Below are 25935 nucleotides of genomic sequence, written 5' to 3'. Positions count from 1 at the left end.
TATATATATATATATATATATATATATATATATATATATATATATATATTTAGCCCCCCTGTAAAAAAATGTATCTTGTTTTTGTTTAAGGGAAAGGCTTTTCAACACATTTCTATTAATAACTCATTTCTAATAACTGATTTCTTATGATCTTTGCCATGATGACATTACGTAATATATTACTAGAAATTTTTCAAAATGCTAGTATTCTACGAGATCAAACTTAGATCTAGACTTTTGCGTGTTATAATTTTACACGCTATGTCAATTCTTCGATTTACGCACATTATTTTTCAATCCGTGACCATGATACATTTGGCGGGAAATGTTTTTTTGATTTGCCGCCAAATGTATCACGGTCACAGATCGAAAAAAAGAATGCGCGTAAATCGAAAAATTGACATCGCGTGCAAAATTATATTGCGCAAAAGCGAAATTAAACAGAATAAGAAACAATCGCGTACCGAAATCAAAAATGAAAACACGTTTAGGCAAAATCTGTTTAACCGCTTATATATGAATATTTTGTGTGCTTACTAGACATTTGGCCATTATAATTTTCCACGCTATGTCTATTTTTTGATTTTTGCACGGTATTTTTCAATCCTCGACCATGATAAATTTGGCAGGATATGTTTTTTGATTTGCTGCCAAATGTATCGCGGTCGCAGATCAAAAAATATTGTGCGTAAATTGAAAAATTTACATTGCGTGTAAAATTATAATGCGCAAAAGCAAAAACTAAACGCAGAATAAGAAACAATGAGGTTGTGTACCGAAAGATAATGGGCATGAATCAATAATTAAAACACGTTGAGACAAAATCAGTTTAACCGCTCATATTTAAATATTTTGTGTGCTTACGTTTTTTTTTCTTTTCGCTCTTGTTGCCACATTTTGAGAATGCACTTCCAAAAAAATGCAATTCGAGTTTCATTTAAACCACAGGCAGGCTTCAGCATCGTCATTAGTCCACTAGTCGAGACTGACAGTTGCTTCACTAGCCAATCAGACGAAGGGGTAGTTGACATCATTCCAATGCTATGCATATTTTTCGATCTGTGATCGTGATACTTTAGACGGGAATTTGATCCTGTAGTATTCAGCGAAAAGTGACATTCAAAGGCTTAACTAGGTTAAATAAAATTAAAGTTAGGGGTAATTAGGCAAGTCATTGTATAATGATGGTTTGTTCTGTAGACAATTAAAACAAATATTGCGTAGGGGGGTGTATACTATTGACCTTAAAATGGCTTAAAAAATGGCTTAAAAAATTCTAAACTGCTTTTATTCTAGCCGAAATAAAACAAATAAGACTTTCTCCAGAAAAAACCAAAATTATCTGACATACTGTGAAAAATTTGTTGCTCTATTAAACATCATTTGGGAAATATTTAAAATTAAAAAAACCATTCATACAGTAGCAGGGTGAATAATTTTGACCAACTGTATATGTATGTTTATAAAGACAGATAAATGGCAACGATCAGACAGGATGAAGACTCGAGGTTAAGTGGATCCACACAGTGTGCAGAATCACGAACGCAAACAAGTGGTTTCACTGGGAATCTTTTAACAAACCACATCAGAAGCACAGCGTTTCACCTCAGGGCTCGGTGTTGGGTCTGTCACAATCGGACGAAAAAAAAAAACAGAATAAAGATTCACCACAGGTTTACACGTTTTATCTTACAAAAGTCCAAGACAATTCCCCTTAACATTTCACAGACACAAAACAAAGCTCTTTTCATCATGTTTACTTGACGGCTAAGTGCTCTAAGCAGCACGATCTGTGCTGAAAGACTCCTTGTTGGCTTTGGACGAATACAAAACAACGTAACCTCTCACAGTAAGGTAGGAAAATGCTTGCTGATAAGAAACAGAGTCTGTTTCTGTTCCTTAAAGTCAACATGAAACCAGAGTGGAGGCTATTTAGCGCACACCCCTGGCTGGACTGAGAGATGTTTGAGATTTTGGACAATTGGTGGTAACCTTGACTCAAAGTGAAGTTTTAATTTATAAAATAATTTCAAGAAGAGCACGTGCTTACAGTGCATCCGGAAAGTATTCATAGCGCTTCACTTTTTCCACATTCTTTGTCCTTGAGTGGCCCAGCCAGAGCCCAGACCTAAATCCTATTGAACATCTCTGGACAGTTCTGAAAATGTCTGTACTCCGTCACTTCACATCCAACCTGATAGAGCTTGAGAGGTACTGTAAAGAGGAATGGGCAAAAATTCCCAAAGACAGGTGTGCCAAGCTTGTAGCATCATATTTAAAAAGACTCGAGGCTGTAATCGCTGCCAAAGGAGCATCAACAAAGTATTGAGCAAAGGCTGTGAACACTGATGTACATGAGATTTTTCAGCGTTTTTATTTGTAATAAATTTGCAACAATTTCAAAAACTCTTCACATTGTCATTATGGAGGATTGCGTGTAGAATGTTAAGGAAATTAATTCATTTAATCCATTTTGGAATAAGTCTGTAACATAAATAATGTGGAAAAAGTGAAGTGCTATCAATGCTTTCCTGATGCACTGTATTGACATTCTTGATGTACAAGCGGATGTTCCACTGTCATTTATTCCACTGATATTTAGACATTAATAACAGCTAAGTAAGCTGCTAGATGTTGCAAAGCAATATTTTTTTTATTATTTTTTTACCTCTATTGTATAGTCACACTTGTTTGTAGAGCAAAGCACTTTCACCGTTTTCTGCCATTTACTATATTATTCATAGTCCTTTCTGCCATAGGCGACTGAATCGAAAATTTTCAAAAAAATCTCAAAAATCGAGCACACTCCGCACTGCACAGTGCACTTATTTCAAACGGTCGCCATTTTAAAACAGGAAAGCGAGGCTGTGGTGGAAAGAAACACGGGATGTTTAGGACCAGCATTGTAAACATTGCAGCGGGACATACTGTGGACTAGAACGGAAGATCTTTCCCCCAACCCGACGGGTTCAGGCTTAATTTCTTTCATTAAAGATGGGGTCGGGCTTGCGTGGCTTCACCAAATGCAAAAAAAGATACACGGACACTAGATCGATTTAAAGCCGCGAAGATCAGTCGAGTCATCATTAAATTGCTCGTCTGTGTTTGCACTTGATAAACATCAGTGAAGTGCGGTGAACTGATGACATTCACGGCCAATCACAGTCATTTCTGTTGAGCGTTGCTGAATACTATGGGTTAGCAAGACATTTGTTTTGTTTTTTATATAAATTTCAGTACTGAAATTTTGTATCATGACAAGTCTAATACAGTGAAAGAATCAGTTCATTAACTTTACCTTGATAAATGTCATATAAAACATGTGTTCTGGAAATAAAACGTTAGCTAACTAGTGTCATTTCCCTTAACTTAGCTGAAAATGAGGTCTGATATCCCTTTTTATTTTCACTATCTATTCAGAACGGACCTTCGGGTCACTCGGAAGGTGGTGAAATGATAAATTTGTGTCACTTTCTCTTCGCTGATAACTTAGGGCTCTATTTTGACGGTCCATGCGCAGAGCGCAAAACGCAGGGCGCAAACGCTTTAAGGGCATGTCAGAATGCGTTTTTGCTAATTTAAGGACGGGAAAATGCGCTGTGGCGCATGGTCTAAAAGAGTTGAGTTTATTTTCTTAATGAGTTATAGGTGTGTTTTGAGAATAAACCAATTAGAGTCTCATCTCCCATTCCCTTTAAGAGCCAGCTGCATCACGCCAAGAGCGCATTCGCTATTTACAGGACGCAAAGACAGTCTAAGTGGAAAAACTGAGCATTTCACTAGCAAACAGTTCACAGTTGACAGTTTTTTTTTAACAGAAAACTGTTAAACAGAGCATCTACTGCGTGAGAATGAGAGATAATGGATCTACTTTCACTTTCGCTCTTTACTTGAAACCTTTACGCACAGACATCAATTAGTCTATAAATAATTAATTGTGTTTGTTAAGCGCAAATATTTGTTTCAAAACTATTTCTAAATTCAGTTCTAATTTCCAGCAAACGAATAAATGAACAATAATAACAAAATGTGCTCAAAAACCTGAGTTATATCCTAAAACACATGCTGTGCCCCATTTTGTCTAAAACCTGACAGGTGGGCAAATCTAAGCTTGTTTTTAATAAAACAAATATAAATATGGATATAATAAATAATACTGCTAATAATAATAACATTATACAAAAGCAAATTGTTATGAATGAACTGAAAAAGTCTCCCGAGATGAAGAAGACATGAAAGCAGTGATTTTTCATATTTATGTAGGCTAGAAAATAATGTTTTGTAATATTTTATTCCATTATATTTATATCCTATATCTATTCTTATTATATCCTATATATATCCTTAATACTTAAATTTTTTTCATATGTAAAGATATTTGCCTATTGCTCTCTTGTGTGTATTAAGCAGTGTGTAAGCGAGGTGCAACTCTGCGCTGGAGTTTAGACCGGGTTAGTTTTGGTCTAATGAAAAATCTATTATAGTTTCTCAAAATAGCAACGCGCCAGCGGTCCGCCTCAGAACGCCTCCCTTTTTAGACCAGAACACCTATGGGCGCACAAAGGAGCGCTAATGCATTTGCTATTTAAACAGCGTAGCGCAACACCTCAAAACCACTCTTGCGCCAAGCTGAAACTACCAAAAGACTATTCCGCCGCGCCTTGCGCCACACTGTGCCGGGTGTATTATAGGGCCCATACAGTCAGGTACACAACATTACTGTGTGACTCGGGTGATACTTCCGGGTTTCTTCCCACCGCAGCCTCGATTTCGCTTTAAAAATGGCGTCCGCGTGAAATTAGTCTATAAGGTCAATAGCCTCTTTAAATGCTGCATTGGTATGGATGCAAATTGTTACCTTTCTTGGTGTGAACATGACTTTAGACCAGGGCTCACCAAACTTGTTCCTAGAGGACCGGTGTCCTGCAGATTTTAGCTCCAACCCTAATCTAACACACCTGAAGAAGCTAATCAAGGTCTTACTAGGTATACTTGAAACACCCAGGCAGGTGTGTTGAGGCAAGTTGGAGCTAAACCCTGCAGGGCAACGAACCTCCTGGAACGGGATTTGGTTGACCCCTGCTTTAGACTATCTTGCTCCTCTAGTTGCTGTCCTGCTCCTCCATGAGAGATGAATTCACAGAATTCACGTTCCTCTCCTGCCGTGCTGACACGAGTCCACTCCACAATGTGAACGAAATACAAAATACCACGAAATAATCAGCTCTTTTAGTCAAACGATAACATAAAACACCAACTCCTGACAGAGCGTACCTTTGTCCAACATCTGTCAGGACTCGCTACTTTCATGCGGACTGTTAACTATTCACATACTGGGTTTCCTAAGTTCTAACAGTGTGCAACAACACACAGTGCTCAACATAATTGTGTACACCCTGTTATGAAACATCCTGTTTTTATCCATTTCTAAGTGTATATATGTCATATATTTATGTGCAATTGAATAAAACAGACTTATTAAATGGATATATTTATTAAAATAACATTTTAGTCACTGAGTATCTTTAGAAATAGATAGATAATAAATTTAAAGGGCAAATAGTTTACCCCTTTTTTATGATTTAATATTAATATTATGGTTCTGATTGTGATTTTATGTATTATAATGGGTTAAAAAGTGTAATTTAGGGGCGTGTACACAGGGTGCTGTTTTAGGGGCGTGTACACAGGTTGCTGTTTTAGGGGCGTGTACACAGGTCGCTGTTTTAGGGGCGTGTTGCTTCACATGAAGATTAGTTTCAAATTCCTGCCCGACGTAACAAGGGGGCGGAGCCAGGAGCTCCCCGGCTCTGTGTTTGGCAACAGACAGGCAGACAGAGAGAAGCAGCATGAGTGAGAGGACCAGCATTCAGCCGTACATGTACGACTCGGACACAGAACAAGCAGAGTACACAATCATTTGTGTTTTGTACAGTTTTACAGCCAACTGTGTGCTAGTTTCAAGTGTCGAGCTTGTACACTGAGACTAATAACTATGCACACTGAATTAGCTTTGACCGAGGCACTGGATGACCCTCTTAGAGCCGTGACACGGCACATCAGACACGCACATAAACATGTTTTTTAAAATTGAAACCATTCAGATGCCGCTCTGTGGCGCGGCAGAAATATGAAGTGTCCAGAAACGAGGCTGGGCGCCGCAGACAGCCGCCAACTTGAAGCGCCGTTGTGTGTACCGTTTGCTACGCTCTTCTAGTGACTTTAAGAATTTTACTCTGTAAACCTGATGCGATCTGGCGGCACTTCTTTTAGCCACTGTGCTCTAAAAGTTTGGAACTGTCTCCCTCTTGAAGTGAAAGAATCCCCTAGTACTCATGTTTTTAAAAAGCGTGTTAAGACATCTGAATTAATGTTAAGACATTATGTTAAGACATTATGAATACACAAGCTTTAAAGGTGTATGCATTTTATCTATATTGTTGTAGGTTTATGTGTGTATGAGTGGTGTGTGCTTGCATATATAAGGACTATTGTGTGCGTGATCATGTGGATATATGCTTATATTTTATGTACATGAATGCTTTTATTTGAGTATATGTGACAAGTTTTTGTGGTTTATTTTAATTCTTTTTTGTTGTTGTTTGTGAGGCACTTTGAGTTGCGTGTATGTTGAAAAATGCTATACAAATAAAATGTATTATTATTATTATTATGACCCTGATAGAAACCTATGTTAGGAATTCTATAATGCATGGCGCTGCGTGGCTGAGCGGCGCTTCTGGTGTGCGACCTGCAGGCAAGTTTGTTATTTTATTTCCAATGGAGCGACACTCACGTGAGGCAACGCGTTTGCGCTGTCCAGCTGCACCTAGTTAAATCACACTCACAGGAAGCTTCTGTGACCACGAGAAATACAAACTGCTAAAGTTTAAGGTAGACGCAATGAAAAATGTACATGTTTGCAAACCTACCAACAAACAAAGTTACAAACAATAATTCCGAAAACAATAAGCCCAATGAGCTTCACATCTAAAAATAGAGCAAGGCTGAAACCGCCTACTACTCAGTAGGTACTGCATTTGAATTTAAACGTACTACTCGGCCGTTAGAAAAGTACGTTCTATACAGTATGAATGGGAAAAGTATGAATGAAATTCAGACGTACTACATCCGCCATTTTGACATAGTCATGTACCTGCGTAATTTGTGTCGCTTTACTCCCATTCATGAATTCGCTTGTGGGGCATCATGGGATAGCATAGCGTGCATGGGATGCGCACGCCAGAATCTCGCCGGAAGTATCCGGGTACTTCTCGCATACTGATTTTCAATTCTATGAATTCGAACATACTACTCGACTCACATACTGATTTTAGCGTACTATATGGTATGGAAGTATGCGGTTTCGGACGCAGCCCAAGGGTGTTCCTTTAGTGACATCGCTTTGACTCGGTAAAGTCTAGATCGGATATGTGGCCGGCCGGATTTGCGATATGCACATTAATAAAGCAGCATTTTTTTATGACACTGTATAACAATAATTAATATTTTTACAGTACTGTGAGGGTTGGGTTTTAGGGTTGGGATGGGGGTAGGCGGTAAAAAATAAATTTTATTGGGTAATTTAATAGATAACATAACTAATACTCTGTACAACAACTGATTTTACATTACTGTGACGGTTGGGTTTAGGGTTGGGGTGGGGGTAGATGTTAATAAAATACAACAAATGAGAAATTTAATAAATAATAGAAATAATTCTCGTTAACTTCCGGCCGCAAACGTATCCGCTCTAGCAACAACCCTTTGACTCACATGCTGAAAAAGGCAGACCTGAAATAACTGAGGATATGGTAATGCGCGCCTGTCAATCAATATTGGTGGGCGGGGGGACCGCAATCCTGAGTCAAGTTGCGGTCGACAAATTGGTCCACCGTTTTTATGTTGTTAAATTGAAAAAAAAAGGACTGCGTGTGTTTATATCACCCTAATATGTTGGTCTATACGGTATACCTGCACATGTGTCTGTCCAAACAACTTGAAAAGTACATTTTTCACCATAGGTGCGCTTTAAATGCATGCGAAATATTGAGGGAAAAAATTACAAGCAAAAATTACAACATTTTCTCCTAATATATTAATTTGGGTGTACTTATTTTGGACTGTTTTCATAAGTTATTTGTTAGATTAACTCCGGATTTGGCTTCAGTACTGACTAGTCTAATGTATATGCACACATATAATATTATAAAGCTTCCTATAGGGAGTATTTATTTAAATAAGACATTTTGTGAGGGGTGTACTCATATATGTTCAGCACTGTACATTAAATCCTTCATTTTTGTTCATGTATGTCACTTCAAGAGCACTGGAAATCCACCTTCAGGTTGAAACGGATCCGCTGTTTGCTTTTAGTCCAGCATTTCGGGAGCAAACTGTGATCCAGTCCACCACAGCAGACCTCCAGAGACCCCCATGATCAAGACCACCGCTGCAGCTTTGAGTACAGCTCTGGGATGCCGTGTGAAGTCGCTGGGTCCCATCGCTGCCAGTAGTGCGGTGGTGACTGTTAGCGTGAACGCGATGGAAATGGCCGTGTTGATAGCCACGATTTGACCGAATTTAGCGAAAGGCACGATGACACAAAAAAACAGAGGAATGGTTGAAATCACCGTGGTGACGGCACTGGAAACGATGGCGACTCCAACGTGATTGGCTGCTTCCAGGGTCCGAATCTGCCGTTTAATGGAGGGATCCTGCAAGACAAACAGAGCCGGATTCAGATTAACATTCACCGCATGTGAGCAAACACAATCACCGTGCCATGTTTGTTTCTGCTTCACAACACTTTCACATGTGGTATATCCACACAGATTTTTTTAATTGTCAGTCAGTAAAATTTAATATCTGATTTCGTTAAAAATCTGTGATCTTCAATGCCTGATTGATATACGATATAAAGTGTGTGTCAGACCGGACAAAAATCACAGCAATAAATGAGGAAATTTATTTACCCCAGTATTTTCAAATGAAGCTAAAGAAACATTATGAAGTTAAAAACAGTCACATTAACCTTTAACCGAAAGATTATAGTTGGCTGAAAAACACTAGCTGTACATACTGTATATATGCCACTGACTGATGGTAACTATACTATCCTTTAAAGAAAGCATTGTGAATAATGTTTAGCAACCCTGTCAGCAATTAAAGGCACAACACTTGAGAGATGTAAAGCTTGAGGAATCGCTGAATGTAGGATCAGATGTGTTTGTCTCATCAGTATGCTGACATTTCTGCTAGTCAGTGAGTTTGTGTTCAGAAACAGCGGGTTTTCTGCTGAACGCTGCAGTGATCGTGTTCACACTGTTTTTTTTTTTTCGTTGAGCCAAAGGTCTTTTGATGAAAATATCTGTAATATTCTAGCCAGTTAGTCTAGCTTGGTGTTTTTGACATAAAATGCAATACTAGAGAAAAGTTGTAAATATTTCACAACATATAGTTGGTCAGAATTATTAGCCCCCCATCCCCCCCCCCCCCCCCCGTATATTTTTTTCCCCCTTCACATTTCTAAACATAATAGTTTTAATAACTAATTTCTCATAACTGATTTCTTTTATCTTAGCCATGAAGACATGATTTGACTAGATGTTTTAGATACTAGTATTCAGCTTAAAGTGACATTTAAAGGCTAAACTACATAGGTTAATTAGGCAAGTTAGGGCAAATAATTGTATAAAAAGGGTTTGTCCTGTCGACATCAAAAAAAAAAATATTGCTTAAGGGGGCTAATAATATTGACCTGAAAATGTTTTTTTTTTTTTTTTAATAGAAAGCTGCTTTTATTCTAGCTGAAATAAACCAATTAAGACTTTCTCAAGAAGAAAGGATATTATAGGAAATACTGTTAAAAATTCCTTGCTGTTAAACATAATTTGGGAAATATTTGAAAAAGAAATGTACAGGAGGGCAAATAATTTTGACCAACCATATGAAAACATTTCAGAACATATGGAAAAAAACTGACCTTTTGAGATCAAATTATGCCAAAGTAAATTAATTTTAACCAATCACTGCCATACAAAAAACGACCTGCAGTTGAACTTGCTTTTGTTTGAGTTTTTTTGTCTTAGGAAGTTGCTGTTTTATCCGGGGGCAGCTTATGGTATACCAATATAAATGAGTTCCCTGGAGCATGCCATGATTCAGTGCCTTGCTCTAGGGCATAATAGTGGAAGGAAATCCCAGCGTCTGAACAGTTCAAGTGATGTGCCTAAACTGAGATCCAATCGATCCTAAGGGTTATGTGCGCAGAGTACTAATAATGAGATGCTCAGGGATGCAAACATAATGTAACAACATACAGTATAACGTAACATAAAATAACATAACACAACATAACATCATAACATAACATAACATATAACATAACAACATATAATATAACATAACATAGCATAACATAACATGAGAACGCAACATATAACAACTTATAACATGACTTATAACAACATATAACATAGCATAACACAAATAAAACATAACATAACATATAAAATATCATATAACATAAAATAACACAACATAACATCATAACATAGCATAATATAACATAACATATAACATAACGACATAATATAACAAAAAATAACACATAACATAGCATAGCATAACATAAAACATAAGACAATACAATATAACATGACATAACAACAACATAATTACATAACAACAACATAAAATAACACAACACAACATATAACATAGCACAACATATAACATAGCATATACCATAACATAATAGCACAACATATAACATAACATAACAATAACATAAAAACACAACAACAACATAAAATAACATAACAACATATAACATAACATAACAAGATATAACATAATATAAGATAACATAACATAAAATAGCAACATATAACATAACATCATATAACATATACCATAACATAAGATAACAAAAAATAACATATAACATAGAATAGCATAACATAACATAAAGCATAAGACAATACAATATATACAGCATATAACATAACAACACATAACATAACAAGATATAACATAACATAAGATAACATAACAACATATAAAATAACATAATATATCATAACATAACAACAAATAACATAACATAGCAACATATAACATAACACAACATAACATAACATAACATAACAACATATAACATAACATAACAACATATAACACAACATAACATAACATAACATAACAACATATAACATAACATAACAACATATAACATAACATAACATAACATAGCAACATATAACATAACATAACATAACATAACAACATATAACATAACATTACATAACATAACAACATATAACATAACATTACATAACATAACAACATATAACATAACATAACAACATATAACACAACATAACATAACATAACAACATATAACATAACATAACAACATATAACATAACATAACAACATATAACATAACATAACAACATATAACATAACAACATAACATAACATAACATAACAACATATAACATAACATAACATAACATAATATATCATAACATAACAACATATAACATAACAATATAACATAACATAACATAACAACATATACCATAACATAATATATCATAACATAACAACATATAACATAACAATATAACATAACATAACAACATATAACATAACATAACATAATATATCATAACATAACAACATATAACATAACATAACATAACAACATATAACATAACATAACAACATATAACATAACATAACATAAAATGACATAACATAACAACATATAACATAACATAACATAACAACATAACATAACAACATATAACATAACATAACATAACATAACATAACATAACATAACAACATAACATAACAACATATAACATAACAACATATAACATAACATAAAATGACATAACATAACAACATATAACATAACATAACAACATATAACATAACATTACATAACATAACAAAACAACATAACAACATATAACATAACATAACAACATATAACATAACATAAAATGACATAACATAACAACATATAACATAACATAACAACATATAACATAACATAACATAAAATGACATAACATAACAACATATAACATAACATAACAACATATAACATAACATAACATAAAATGACATAACATAACAACATATAACATAACATAACATAACATAACAACATATAACATAACATAACAACATATAACATAACATAACAACATATAACATAACATAGCAACATATAACATAACATAACAACATATAACATAACATAACATAAAATGACATAACATAACAACATATAACATAACATAACATAACATAACAACATATAACATAACATAACAACATATAACATAACATAACAACATATAACATAACATAGCAACATATAACATAACATAACATAACATAACAACATATAACATAACATAACATAAAATGACATAACATAACAACATATAACATAACATAACATAACAACATATAACATAACATAACATAACAACATATAACATAACATAACAACATATAACATAACATAACAACATATAACATAACATAACATAAAATGACATAACATAACATAACATAACAACATATAACATAACATAACAACATATAACATAACATAGCAACATATAACATAACAACATATAACATAACATAAAATGACATAACATAACAACATATAACATAACATAACATAACATAACAACATATAACATAACATAACAACATATAACATAACATAACAACATATAACATAACATAGCAACATATAACATAACATAACATAACATAACATAACAACATATAACATAACATAAAATGACATAACATAACAACATATAACATAACATAACAACATATAACATAACAACATATAACATAACATAACAACATATAACATAACATAAAATGACATAACAACATATAACATAACATAACAACATATAACATAACATAACATAACATAAAATGACATAACATAACAACATATAACATAACATAACATAAAATGACATAACATAACAACATATAACATAACATAACATAACATAACAACATATAACATAACATAACATAACAACATATAACATAACATAACATAACAACATATAACATAACATAAGACTTTGAGGCCAACACATACAATTAATACACAAATACGCTACATTGAACATGTACATGAGGACATCACCTATATGCTACTGTATATAACTGCGGCTTAGCTTTTTTATATATGCTAACTTTAACTGTTAAAAGCTTGGTTACTAATAAACTTAACTTTTCGGAGTTTGATTGTAATGCAATAATGTGCACCTTTAGTAAAGCTGCTTAGAAACAATAATTATTGTGAATAGGGCTATACAAGTAAACTTGAATTGAATATAGTTTCAACATCACACTATTGTAAAGATAATGAATAAATGTAAATCGTAGCAAACTGATTCACCAGTCCCGAGGTTTCTGTGTCGCCCGCCAGTAAATAGCCCTCCACCAGATGCAGGCAGTAGTCCACTGAAGAGCCCACCAATATGGAGAGAGAGATGGCTTCGACTGCTCCCATCTCCCACCCGAGCCAATACATCACTGCCACCACCAGACACACCATACCTGCACACACACACACATGCAAAAGAGTGCAAATTAGTGCAATCTTACGGAAATTCTATGTATCCTAAATATCTATGTTACAAAATCGTTTTGTATATTTTTGTTTCTATGTATGTATGTGTGTGGATCACATATAGATAATAAATATATAAAACACACATATATACATTATATCAAAACAAACTTTTATTTTGGATGTGATTAATCGTGATTAATCCTTGCCCAGTACTAGTTGTTTTCTAAATGTCGATAAAAATACATAAATAAATAAAAAAATGTAATTATTGCGCAAAGTTGTGTTTCCATGAACCAATGTTATGCAGCTAAAACATTTTAAAATGTTTAATTTTAATTTTTTTTTTTAAGTCTTGACGAGGACTATTGGTAGATTTACATATATATCGCATACTCAATTCTAATTGGTCAATCATGATATTCTAAGATATGTTATTGTTAGATAACAACTTCTAAATAGCAATGGCTCAGCAGAATTTTTTTTAATTAAACATGTAATGTACGCCTCAGCAAGAAGGTCACTGGTTCTAGTCCTGAATGGTTCTAGTCTCCTTGTGATGACGTGGGTGGGCCAGGTGCTTTGGTTTCCCCCACAGTACAAACACATGTGCTATTGAATAAACTAAATCGGCCATAGTGTATGAGAGTGTGAATGTAGGATGTTTCCCAGTACTGGGTTGCAGCTGGAAAGACATCCGCCGCAATAAACAAATCCCGAAATAGGTAGCGGTTCATTCCGCTGTGGCAACCCCTGATATATACAGAACTAAGCTGAAGGAAAATTAATTACTTATTGTATATGTGGTGACGCAGTGGCGCAGTAGGTAGTGCTGTCGCCTTACAGCAAGAAGGTCGCCAGTTCAAGCCTCGGCTGGGTCAGTTGGCATTTCTGTGTAGAGTTTGCATGTTCTCCCTGCATTTGCGTGGGTTTCCTCCGGTTGCTCCGGTTTCCCCCACAGTCCAAAGACATGCGGTACAGGTGAATTGGGTAGGCTAAATTGTCCGTAGTGTATGTATGTGTGCAAATGAGTGTGCATGGGTTTCCCAGTGATCGGTTGCGGCTGGAAGGGCATCCGCTGCGTAAAACATATGCTGGATAAGTTGGTGGTTCATTCCGCTGTGGCGACCCCAGATTAATAAAGGGACTAAGCCGAAAAGAAAATGAATGAATATTGTATAGGTAATGGATGTTTTTAATGGAGTTAAAGACCATTCTGTAGATGGTCTTTAACCTCAGACAAGCGTTCATTTTTTCTGCTTACAAAATCAGCCATGTGGATGACGAATGCACCATGGCACAGTGCAAATGACTCAAAGGGAATGGGAGATGAGACCCTGGTTGGTTTAACACATATTATGCTCAAAACACACCCATACCTCATTAAGAGAATAAGCACAACCCTTTTAGACTATGCGTTGAGTGCAACGACAGTTTTTCCCCTCCTTAAAATAGCAAATGTAAATTCTGACATGCTCTTAATACTTCTGCGCCATGCGCTTAAGCCGCCTTTCCACTGCACATGACAAACGACAAGCGACAGACTGGAAGTCATTCATTTCCAATAGAGAGCAGTCCAGGAGCTGCGTTGAGTTCTAATCATCTCCGTATGCGGAAAATTCGGATCCGAATTGAGCTGCGGATCCTTTGAAATATTTGAACTCCTGCGACTAGACCGCATGCGAACTGCCGACCGGATATGATGTATTCCAGTGTTGTCCAAGCAGGTTTATTTGGTATTTTTTGAATTATAAAAAGTCTATATTAAAGAAAAACTTTTCCGTTCATAAATGTAAGTAAGAAAGTAATAAATATATATATATATATATATATATATATATATATATATATATATATATATATATATATATATATAATGTTGTCTCCACATTCCCTCCAGTACTTTAGCGGTCTATGAGTTTCTAGTATCCATTCATTCATCCATGAAACTATCCAAACGCACAGAAAATAAAGGCTCTTGCTTTTGCCCTCCTTTATTTCAGACACCGTGAGAATCAGCTTCTCCCCCATGGTGCACGACAACACTGAAAATACTGTGCGGCTGCCACAAGGGGGCGTATTCCGACAGTCGTGTCCAAATGTCGTGTGCAGTGGAAAGGCAGCTTTAGATTGTTCAAATACAGCCCATGATATGTTTAGCCAATCACAGCGCATTGGGTTCAGCTGGCCAATCAGAGCACTCGAGGGATACTGGAAGGTGGGGCTCTGTTGAAACCATTCTCCAGTCTGAGAGTTATTACCTACAGCGTGTGGAAAAACAGTTTTTATAAGCATTAAAGATGTTAACCTTTTCTTGTACATCCAATAGGGTGGCACAGTGGCTCAGTGGTTAGCATTGTCACCACACAGCAAGAAGCTCACGGGTTTGAGTCCCACCCTAGCCAATTGGCATTTCAGTGTGGAGTTTGCATGTTCTCCCAGTGTTGGCGTGGGTTCCCTCTGGGTGCTCCGGTTTCCCCGACAGTCCAAAGACATGCGCTATATGTGAATTGGGTAAACAATTAGTGTTTGAGTGTGTGTGAATGTGAGAGTGTAAGGGTGTTTTCAAGTGCTGGAAGGATATCTGCTGTGCAAAACATATGCCGGATTAGTTGGCGGTTCATTCCGCTGTGGTGACCCCTGATATATAAGCGACTAAGCTGAAAGAAAAGGAATGAATGAATGTACATCCAATAACCAAAATGATAACCCTTTAAAATGGTGTCTTATACAGCATCCTCTTTAAACATTTGTTTGTGGTCCCATTTTTTCATTATTATTATCCCTTCCTTCCTCTACTTGAATTCAAGAGTCGTTGCGCAATTCTGAAATCTATTTCCTCGTTAAGTTGGACACATAGAAGTGGGCTGATTTTCCCAGTCTCTTCTCATTTCACATAATTTGTATATTCGTTCAGTCTGAGTAATCACTTGTAGCGATAATATTCCCGGTTGAAAGCAAGTTAAATTATGTCATGTCTGGCATATTGTATTAACATATAAATGAGATGGGAATAGAGCTCGCATTTCAAAGGCAATGATTTTCACCATCAGTACGTATTACACGAGTCAATTAAATCCAACAGAATGGAGGAAACAGGCATCTGACGGCACCGTCCAAAGGGACATTTAAGTGTCCTCGATGAAAGTTAGTTGGCCGTGACAAATAGTGCTAAAGAGTTAAAAGGAGTGAATCTCATGCAAGCTTGTCCAGGTCACATTTCATACAGAATCGAAATCAATCGTTATTAACTATAATAAAGTAATATGAAGGGTGGCGCGGTGGCACAGTGTGTAGCGCTGTCACCTCACAGCAAGAAGGTCTCTGGTTCGAGCCTCGGCTGAGTCTATTGGCATTTCTGTGTGGAGTTTGCATGTTCTACTGCAAAAGACCTATTGGAACCCACATGGACCCATAATTTTCAAAGATATCAGTCAAGTTTGGTGAAGAAAAAATCATGGTTTGGGGTTACACTCAGTTGGGGGTGTGGGAGAGATCTGCAGAGTGGATGGCAACATCATCAGCCTGAGGTATCAAGACATTGTGCTGCCCATTACATTACAAATCACTGGAGAGGGACAATTCTCCAGCAGGATAGCGCTCCTTCTCATACTTCAGCCTCCACATCAAAGCTCCTGAAAGCAAAGAAGGTCACAGTGCTCCAGGATTGGCCAGCCCAGTCACCAGACAATAACATTATTGAGCATGTCTGGGATCAAATGATAGAAGAGGCATTGAAGATGAATCCAAAGAATCTTGATGAACTCTGGGAGTCCTGCAAGAACGCTTTCTTTCAAGAACGCGACAAGACTTTTGTCAGGTAGTGTATGTGTATATATACAGTTGAAACCAGAACTTTACGTACACTCTAAAAAAGGGAGCAGAACCATTTTTTAAAAAAAATGTCTGATGGTAAATCATACTAAACATTTACTATTTTAGGTTTGTTAGGATTACCTAAATGATTTGCATTTGCTAAATTCCGGAATAATTAGATAATTTTTTTTGAGAATTTTTAATTAATTTCTAGACAGTTAAAAGTTTACACACATTTTCTTGGTATTTTTTTAGCTTTGCTTTTAAACTGTATAACTTTGGTCAAATGTTTTGGGTCTCCTTCAACAAGCTTCTCACAATAGTTTGAAGGAATTTTGGCCCATTCCTCCTGACAGAATTGGTGTAACTGAGTCAGATTTGTTGGCACAAGCTTTTTCAACTCTGCCCACACATTTTCTATAGGATTGAGATCAGGGCTTTGTGATGGCCACTCCAAAAGATTCACTCTATTGTCCTTACAGCACATTTTAACTCATTCGGCAGAAAGCTGAGGGTCATGGTCTGTTTGGACGACCCATTTGTGGCCAAGTTTTAATTTCCTGGCTGATGTCTTGAGATGTTGCTTTAGCATTTCTACATAATCTTCTTTCTTCATGATGCCATCTATGCTGTGAAGTGGACCAGTCCCTCCTGCAGCAAAACAGCCCCACAACATGATGCTGTCGCCCCCATACTTCACAGTTGGGATGGTGTTCCCAGGCTTGTGCGCTTTCCCCTTTGTCCTCCAAATGTAGCACTGGTCATTATGGCCAAACAGTTCAATCTTAGTTCCATCAGAGCACAGCACATGCCTCCAAAAATTAGTATTTTTCCCAGTGTAATTTAGCAAATTGTAATCTGGCTTTTTTGTTGATTCTGGCTTGTTGATTTTCCCATGTTGTCACACAAGGAAGCAGTGTGCTTGAGGTTTTCCTTAAATACTATTCTACAGTTGTGCCTCCAATTAACTCAAATGTTGTCAATTAGCCAATCAGAATCTTCCAAAACCTTGACAGCATCATGTGAGCTTTATCAGAGGCAGAATATCTTATTGTATGTAAACTTGACTCTCAAGAAATGTATAACAGTTTCTCAAAAAAATATCTCTCGCTTTATTCTCCTATTAATCATAATGGAAACAAATTCAATCAATCCTAACTTACTTAAAAGAGAAAATGTTTAGTCACATTAACATCTGACTTTTTTAAAATGGTTATGTGCCCTTTAAACTGGTTTCAACTATATATATATATATATATATATATATATATATATATATATATATATATATATATATATATATATATATATATATATATATATAAATATAAATAATATGCCATACCCAGAATGCTGAGCAGGATTGGCAGTAGCAGAAGTGGATGAGCAGTAAACACAGCGACTGAAGCGATGCAGATGGCCAGAGACAGCAGAAGACTGTAGAGGGCGCTCTCCACACCTGCAGAAACATACACACACACAAACACACACATTCCCTGAGTCTGACTGCAGATTCATTTCTGTCATGTGCTGAGAGTGAGGTTAATGAGCACTCAGAGCCACAGACTAATCATGCTTCAATTGTTCATTTATTCAAGCCGAGCCATTTTTACCAGCGCTCATTTTTTCTGGGCTATTTTTTGCGCTCTTGCCTATAATTTCCATGAAGATCTGTTTCCAGTGCTGGCAGGTCTGGAAGCCTCTTCTCAAGGCGGACGAGGCAGGAAGTGATGCGAGCTGCTTCTGCAGGAAACTCTCCCATTGGAGGAAGTCAGCGTGAGTTTGAAATGAAGACTTTCCTTTGTAGGTGGTCTGAAAATAAAAAGTGCATAAATAACGAATCAACGTTAAAATTAGACGATAATGCACACCTTGAGATGGACTGGAGCTACAGTGCTCAACCTATATGAGTACACTCCTCACAAACCTCTCATTTAGATTCATATTTTTATGAATAGCTTTACAATATTACCGGCCACTTTATTAGGTACACCTGTCCAACTGCTCACACAAATTTCTTATCAGCCAATCACATGGCAGCAACTCAGTGCATTTAGGCATGTAGACATGGTCAAGATCTGCTGCAGCTCAAACCGAGCAGCAGAATGGGGAAGGAAGGTGATTTAAGGGACTTTGATCGAGGCATGGTTGTTGGTGCCAAACGGGCTGGTCTGAGTATTTCAGAAACTGCTGCTCTACTGTGATTTTCACACACAACCATTTCTAGGGTTTACAGAGAGTGGTCTGAAAAAGAGAAAATATCCAGTGAGCGGCAGTTCTGTGGGTGCAAATGCCTTGTTGATGCCAGAGGTCAGAGGAGAATGGCCAGACTGGCTTCAGCTGATAGAAAGGCAACAGTAACTCAAATAAGCACTCGTTACAACCGAGGTCTGCAGAAGAGCATCTCTGAACACACAACACGGCCAACCTTGAGGCGGATGGGCTACAGCAGCAGAAGACCACACCGGATGCCACTCCTGTCAGCTAAGAACAGGAAACTGAGGCTACAATTCACACAGACTCACCAAAACTGAAGATTGGAGAAACGTTGCCTGCTCTGATGAGTCTCCATTTCTACTGCAACATTCGGATAGTCGTGTCAGAATATGGAGTCAACAACATGAAAGCATGGATCCATCCTGCCTTGTATCAGTGGTTCAGGCTGGTGGTGGTGGTGTAATGGTGTGGGGGAGATTTTCTTGGCACAGTTTGGGCCCATTAGTACCAATTAATAATCGTGTCAACGCCACAGCCTATCTGAGTATTGCTGCTGACCATGTCCATCCCTTTATGACCACAGTGTACTATCTTCTGATGGCTACTTCCAGCAGGATAACGTACTATGTCTTAAAGCGCAAATCATCTCAGACTGCTTTCTGGAATATGGTGTACCTAATAAAGTGGCCGATGAGTTTATATTTGTGCATACACATTAAATTAGTCAGTACTGAAGCCAAATCTGGAGCTAATCTAACAAAATAACTAATGATAAGTGTTGGGAAAAAATAATATATTATAATCTGTAGTCACTTAAAAAAAATAAAATAAATGTGATACATTTTAAGGATGCAATGTGAATGTATATGTGCTATGTTATTTTATTGTAATTGGCATTTTTGAACTTTTTTTAAAGAGATAAGGTAGACGTAAGATTGTAATATTTTACGTTTTACCCAACACTGCTTATGATAACAGTCCAAAATGAGTACAACCAAATTCATATGTTATATAGACCTTTTTCATGGCTGCTGCATGGAGGGCGCCATAGCGACCAGCGTCTTCCGGTAGAATGCTAAAAACTTCCGTTTACAGCGTGTTCAACTGGTAATTTGCGCTCCGAAAATGGGTTTCAATGACGTTTTTAATGGATAACAGAGTGTTTTTGTGACACACAACATAGAAATGTGTCTGTTAAAGCCCTTATAATCTGTCACATGTGGTTCAAGCGCGTCAGAAATACGAGAAAAACGTTCTTCTAGTTCACGTGTCTGCCGTCAGAAATACAGTGTGTGTGTGCGTTCCCTGCCTGTCAGCTGTTAGCTCAGCGGCTCTTTAACACACACACACACACACACACACACACGCACACAGAGAGAGAGAGAGAGAGAGAGAGAGAGAGAGAGAGAGAGAGAGAGAGAGAGAGAGAGAGAGCAAACCAGAGTACTGGCATGAAACTTAACAGGTATGAAAGTCATGGAATTTACAAAAATGACCAATAAAATTCTGTTATTGATGCTCTGCTGCTGATTTGCTGTTCATTCTAATCGCGAGCCGTTTGTGTTTTATTTCGTGTGTTGTGTTTTTTCCACGGTTTGTGTTTCTCTGTCATTTGGAAATGACACTAGCCTATATTTTCACGTTGTCACAGTTATTAAATCAGTGTGTCAGTGGCACAGTACAGGCTACGTGTGTGTGTCAAACATTTTGGTGAACTACATTAGTTTGGGCTGGTTATATATTTGAAATAAAGAGAAAATGTTGACTTTAGCGATGACGAGGCTTCATTTAAACTGCAGAAGATGCCGTCTGACAACGAGGGGGAAACGCCTCACAGCAGCTGTTTTCCATCCTATTAGATCGCATTTCTTTACATGATCAGTCCAGGAGATGCTGCTGATGGACAACAGTATTAGTTCAAAGAGGATAAAAGCAGGTAAAATAGATTAAAACTATCGTTTCAAAGCTGTCCAAATGTGACTGTTTACACGCATCAGCTGCCGACCGGAAGTTCTTCGCATTCTCCTTGCGCATCATGGGTAACTTTGCGTTCCAAGAAAAAGGTCTATAATATTTAATAATATGAAATATTTTTTCTTAAAAAGAGCCAAATTCAAAAGAAACTAAATAATATTTACATTTTTGTAGTTTGCATTTTTTTTTGTTATGAAAATGCTGAAAGATGTCACAATGTCACACTCTCTTCACCATGAAAATAGTTTGTTTGACTGAACTATTGAAATGCTATAATGAACTCACGGATTCAAATGCCATAGAGATCCAGTGTACCCTGCCGCCCTGCAGGCCCACTGCACCATGGGACAGCTGTCCAGGCAAGAGATTGGGCTCAGGGAGAGAGTGACACTCGGGATGAAGTAAGGGCAGAATGGATGTGAGGCTGTTACCTGAAAGAGACAAGACAGGCTGAAACTTACCAACTATAATAGGCTAAACAGGCTTTTATTTATTATTATTATTCATTATTCTGAGTATGTTTTACTGCTGCACATTTTATATGTCTGTAAAGTGCCTTAAGATGCTACTTTTAAAGGCGCTATATAAAAATAATGGTTATTATTATTATTGGGAGCACAGTGGCGCAGTGGGTAGCACAATCGCCTCACAGCAAGAAGGTCGCTGGTTCGAGCCGTGGCTGGGTCAGTGTAAAGTTTGCATGTTCTTCCTGCGTTGGCGCGGGTTTCCTCCGGGTGCTCCGGTTTCCCCCACAAGTCACATGCGCTATAGGTGAATTGGGTAAGCTAAATTGTCTGTATTGTATGTGTGTGAATGAGTGTGTATGTATGTTTCCCAGTGATGGGTTGCAGCTGGAAGGGCATCCGCTGCGTAGAACTTATGCTGGATAAGTTGGCGGTTCATTCCACTGTGGGGACCCCAGATTAATAAAGGGACTAAGCCGAAAAGAAAATGAATTATTATTATTGTTATTATTATTTATCTGATTCTAGCTCGGGCGGCATGGTGGCTCAGTGGTCAGCAGGGTTTTAGGGACGCTCATGCATATTTCAACAAGACAAGGCAAAACCACATTCTGCACGCATAACATATTATAAGTCCTGGTTGTGGAAGAAGGAGATACAGGTACTTGACTGGTCTGCCTGCAGTCCTGATCTGTCTCCAATACAGAATGTGTGGCGCATTTTGAAGTGTAAAATGTGACAATGAAGACCCTGTACTGTTGGTCACCTGCAGACTTGTTTGCAGGAAGAATGAGACAAAATTACACCTGAAATACTTTGTCACTTGTGTCTTCAATCCCTAAACACCTTTTAAGTGTTGTGAAAAGAAATGGCAACATTACAAATTCCTAAATTCTCAGTGGCTCAATGGGTGCTCCGGTTTCCCTCACAGTCCAAACACATGCGCTATAGGTGAATTGGGTAAACGAAATTAACCATAGTGTCTGTGTGCAAATATAAGTGTGTATGGGTGTTTCCCGATACTGGGTTGCGGCTGGAAGGGCATCCGCTGCATAAAACATATGCTGGAATAGTAGACGGTTCATTCTGCTGTGTAAATAATGGACTAAGACAAAGGAAAAGGAATGAATGAATGATTCTTGCTCACCTGATGGCAAACACTGAGCTCCTCCAGGCTTCACCAAGTTGGTGTTGGCACTGATGACTTTGCACAGCTTGCACAAGTGGCCGATCTCATTAAAAACATCAAAGTCTGGGTCATAGATCACATTGCCCTTTGAGGAGGAGGAACGTCAACAAATCAGTGCATTAATAATTCATAAATCAGCTTCAAAAGAAAACAATCAATGTACAGTGCACAGATTGGGAGCGCATCAAAATGAGGCCTTTTCTTGCTTTAGAAGAGTCAAAAACGTACATACAGCACCTTTATTTGTTCCCAGTAAAGCATCTTAGTATAATGATATCTCATTTTATGATCAAAGATCTGTACTAATAAAAATGATTGATTATATTTGATATTCACATTATGGAATTTTACTTTTCAGAAAATTAAAGTATATGTTTATTTTGAAATATTGCTGACAAAACAAAAGTAATTCGGTAACACTTTACAATAAGGTTCATTAGTTAATGCATTTACTAACATGAACTAATCATGAACAACACATGTACAGCTTTTATTAATCATAATTGAACATTTACTAATGCATTATTAACATCCAAGTCCATGCTTGTTAACATTAGTTAATGCACCATGAGTTAACATGAACTAATAATGAACTACTGTATTTTCATTAACTAACGTTTATTAACATGAATAAATACAGTAGTAGATGTATTGTTCATGTTAATAAATGCATTAATTAACATTAACTAATGAACCTTATTGTAAAGTGTGACCAGTAATTCTTCATAAAAAATTAACAAAATGTAATAAATCCCTAGCTGTCTTTACAGTTCTACTAAATATATATTTGAGGGTATATACTAAGGGTGCTTTCACACCTACACTTTTGTTTCGGAACGTGTCTCGTTTGCCCAGTTAGCGCGGTTCGTTTGGCATATGTGAACAGGGCAATCGCGCTCTGTTCCGCGCCAAAGTTATCGCTCCGAGATCGCTTGATTGAGGTGGTCTCGGCTCGATTGAAACGAACCCTGGAGCGGTTCGATTGCAGTGAGAAAGCGATCCAATCCGAGCGCGGTTATATCACAGTGTTTTATGGATATGTAATAGGCTTACGGCTATATGAAGAGAGAATTATGAGTATGGTGGGAAGTTTCGCGAGTCTCCGGATGCCCGCAAACGAGTGATGATCTCCCGGTAATCTCGCGTCTTCCTCCCGGTCCTCAAATAGGCTACGTCGCCTTCTAACCCCTCCCCACCGCATCTCTCCTCAGACACATCGCGCGCGCACCCTGTCAATCACCACCAAACCACCACCTCTGCAAAATAAACCCTGACACTCTGACCAATGTGAGCAGAGTTTACTCGCACGTGACTTGTTTTAGCTATTTTGGTCCGATTAGAAACTTTGCAATGTAAAAAGCGAACCGCTCCAAGAGCAAAGAGCAACAATGTAACAATTGTAATCTCTGTTTCAGAACAACTGAATCGATTCCCAGGTGTGAAAGCACCCTAAAATTACAGTATAAAATATAAATCAGACAATAGAGGGAATTTAGTAAATTGCATGCCTATTTTTTCAGCAAAGTTTGATTATATTGATTATGAATATTCCCAAACATATTTACCAAGTGACTTTCTGAGCTCATTTTCAATTGCTTCTTACCAGGTCTCCAATAACATGGTTGTCTAAGCGTTGAGTGCGGTTCACCCCCAGTATGCCGAAAACCACAAACACCATGGCTCCGGTATCCACTAGAGGGCGCACGGCTGGCTTCCCACATTTACCTCCACTGCAGGGGTTGAAGCCTGATGTCCTGGAGATCTTCACCTGGGCAGGAGCTGAGCAGATGTACAAGAGAATAACCTTACCAGCGAAGGAAAAAAAAGCTGACAATAGTTGACAATGTGGAAAACATTTGTTGTCAGATACGTTTTTCTCACACAATGTATAAACAGATCTCTAAAAATCCAACATCAGTTACTTTAAAGTCCCTCATGGGTTGGCCCTTGTGAAAAATAAGCACACCCCTTGCTCCACCCTGCTGAAAATTCCAGCTTAAACCAGCCTAGAATGGTTGGCTGGTTTTAGTTGGTCGACCAGCCTGGTTTTGGAGGGGTTTTGGCCACTTCCAGGCTGGTTTCCAGTCATTTCTAGCCTGGTCTTAGCTGGTCAGGCTGGAAAGTCAGAGCTTGTCCGGCTAAAACCAGGCTGGAAATGGCTGAAAACCCGCCTGGAAGTGGCCAAAACCCCTCTAAAACCAGGCTGGTTGGCCAACTAAAACCAGCCAACCACCCTAGGCTGGTTTAAGCTGGATTTTTCAGCAGGGCACCTTGTTTTTCCCCAGTTCTGCCCAGCCTAAAGCTGCCTTTCCACTACACACGACATTTGGACACGACTGACAGAATACGCCGCACAGTATTTTCAGTGTTGTCTTGCACCATAGGGGAGAAGCTGATTCTCACGGTGTCCGAAATAAAGGAGGGCAAAAGCAAGAGCCTACATATTTTAATGGATAAATGAATGAATACTAGAAACTCATAGACCGCTAAAATATTAAAGGGAATGTGGAGAAAACATTAAAATATATATTTTTTTATTACTTTCTTACTTACATTTATAAACAGAAAAGTTTTTTATTTTAATATAGACTTTTTATAATTAAAAAATACCAAATTAAGTCCTATTTCTCATC

General features: G+C 37.3%; 1 protein-coding gene across 2 annotated transcripts in view; it reads right to left on the bottom strand.

Annotated features, from left to right (window-relative positions):
- Positions 1 to 5208: 5208 nt before the first annotated feature.
- The window catches only part of disp3 (dispatched RND transporter family member 3), a 107077-nt gene continuing 86350 nt past the window's right edge, over positions 5209 to 25935 (bottom strand). Inside the window, exons 15-22 of one of the 2 annotated variants that reach the window (XR_015498420.1) lie at positions 24906 to 25081; positions 23261 to 23387; positions 21935 to 22080; positions 19111 to 19270; positions 18804 to 18917; positions 13469 to 13629; positions 7930 to 8717; positions 6605 to 7294 (exon numbers count right to left, since the gene is read on the bottom strand). Coding sequence is in view for 1 of the 2 variants with exons in the window: in XM_087265375.1 (XP_087121501.1) it covers positions 8373 to 8717; positions 13469 to 13629; positions 18804 to 18917; positions 19111 to 19270; positions 21935 to 22080; positions 23261 to 23387; positions 24906 to 25081 (1229 nt within the window). In the remaining variant the exon portion in view is untranslated. Of the gene's footprint in view, positions 8718 to 13468; positions 13630 to 18803; positions 18918 to 19110; positions 19271 to 21934; positions 22081 to 23260; positions 23388 to 24905; positions 25082 to 25935 lie in introns of both variants that reach the window. The other variant, XM_087265375.1, reaches the window with a different exon arrangement.

The sequence above is a fragment of the Danio rerio genome, chromosome 8 (genome assembly GCF_052040795.2).
Source record: "Danio rerio strain M-AB ecotype USA chromosome 8, GRCz13ab, whole genome shotgun sequence".
NCBI lineage: Eukaryota > Metazoa > Chordata > Actinopteri > Cypriniformes > Danionidae > Danio > Danio rerio.
This window is presented reverse-complemented; position numbering and strand designations above follow the sequence as displayed.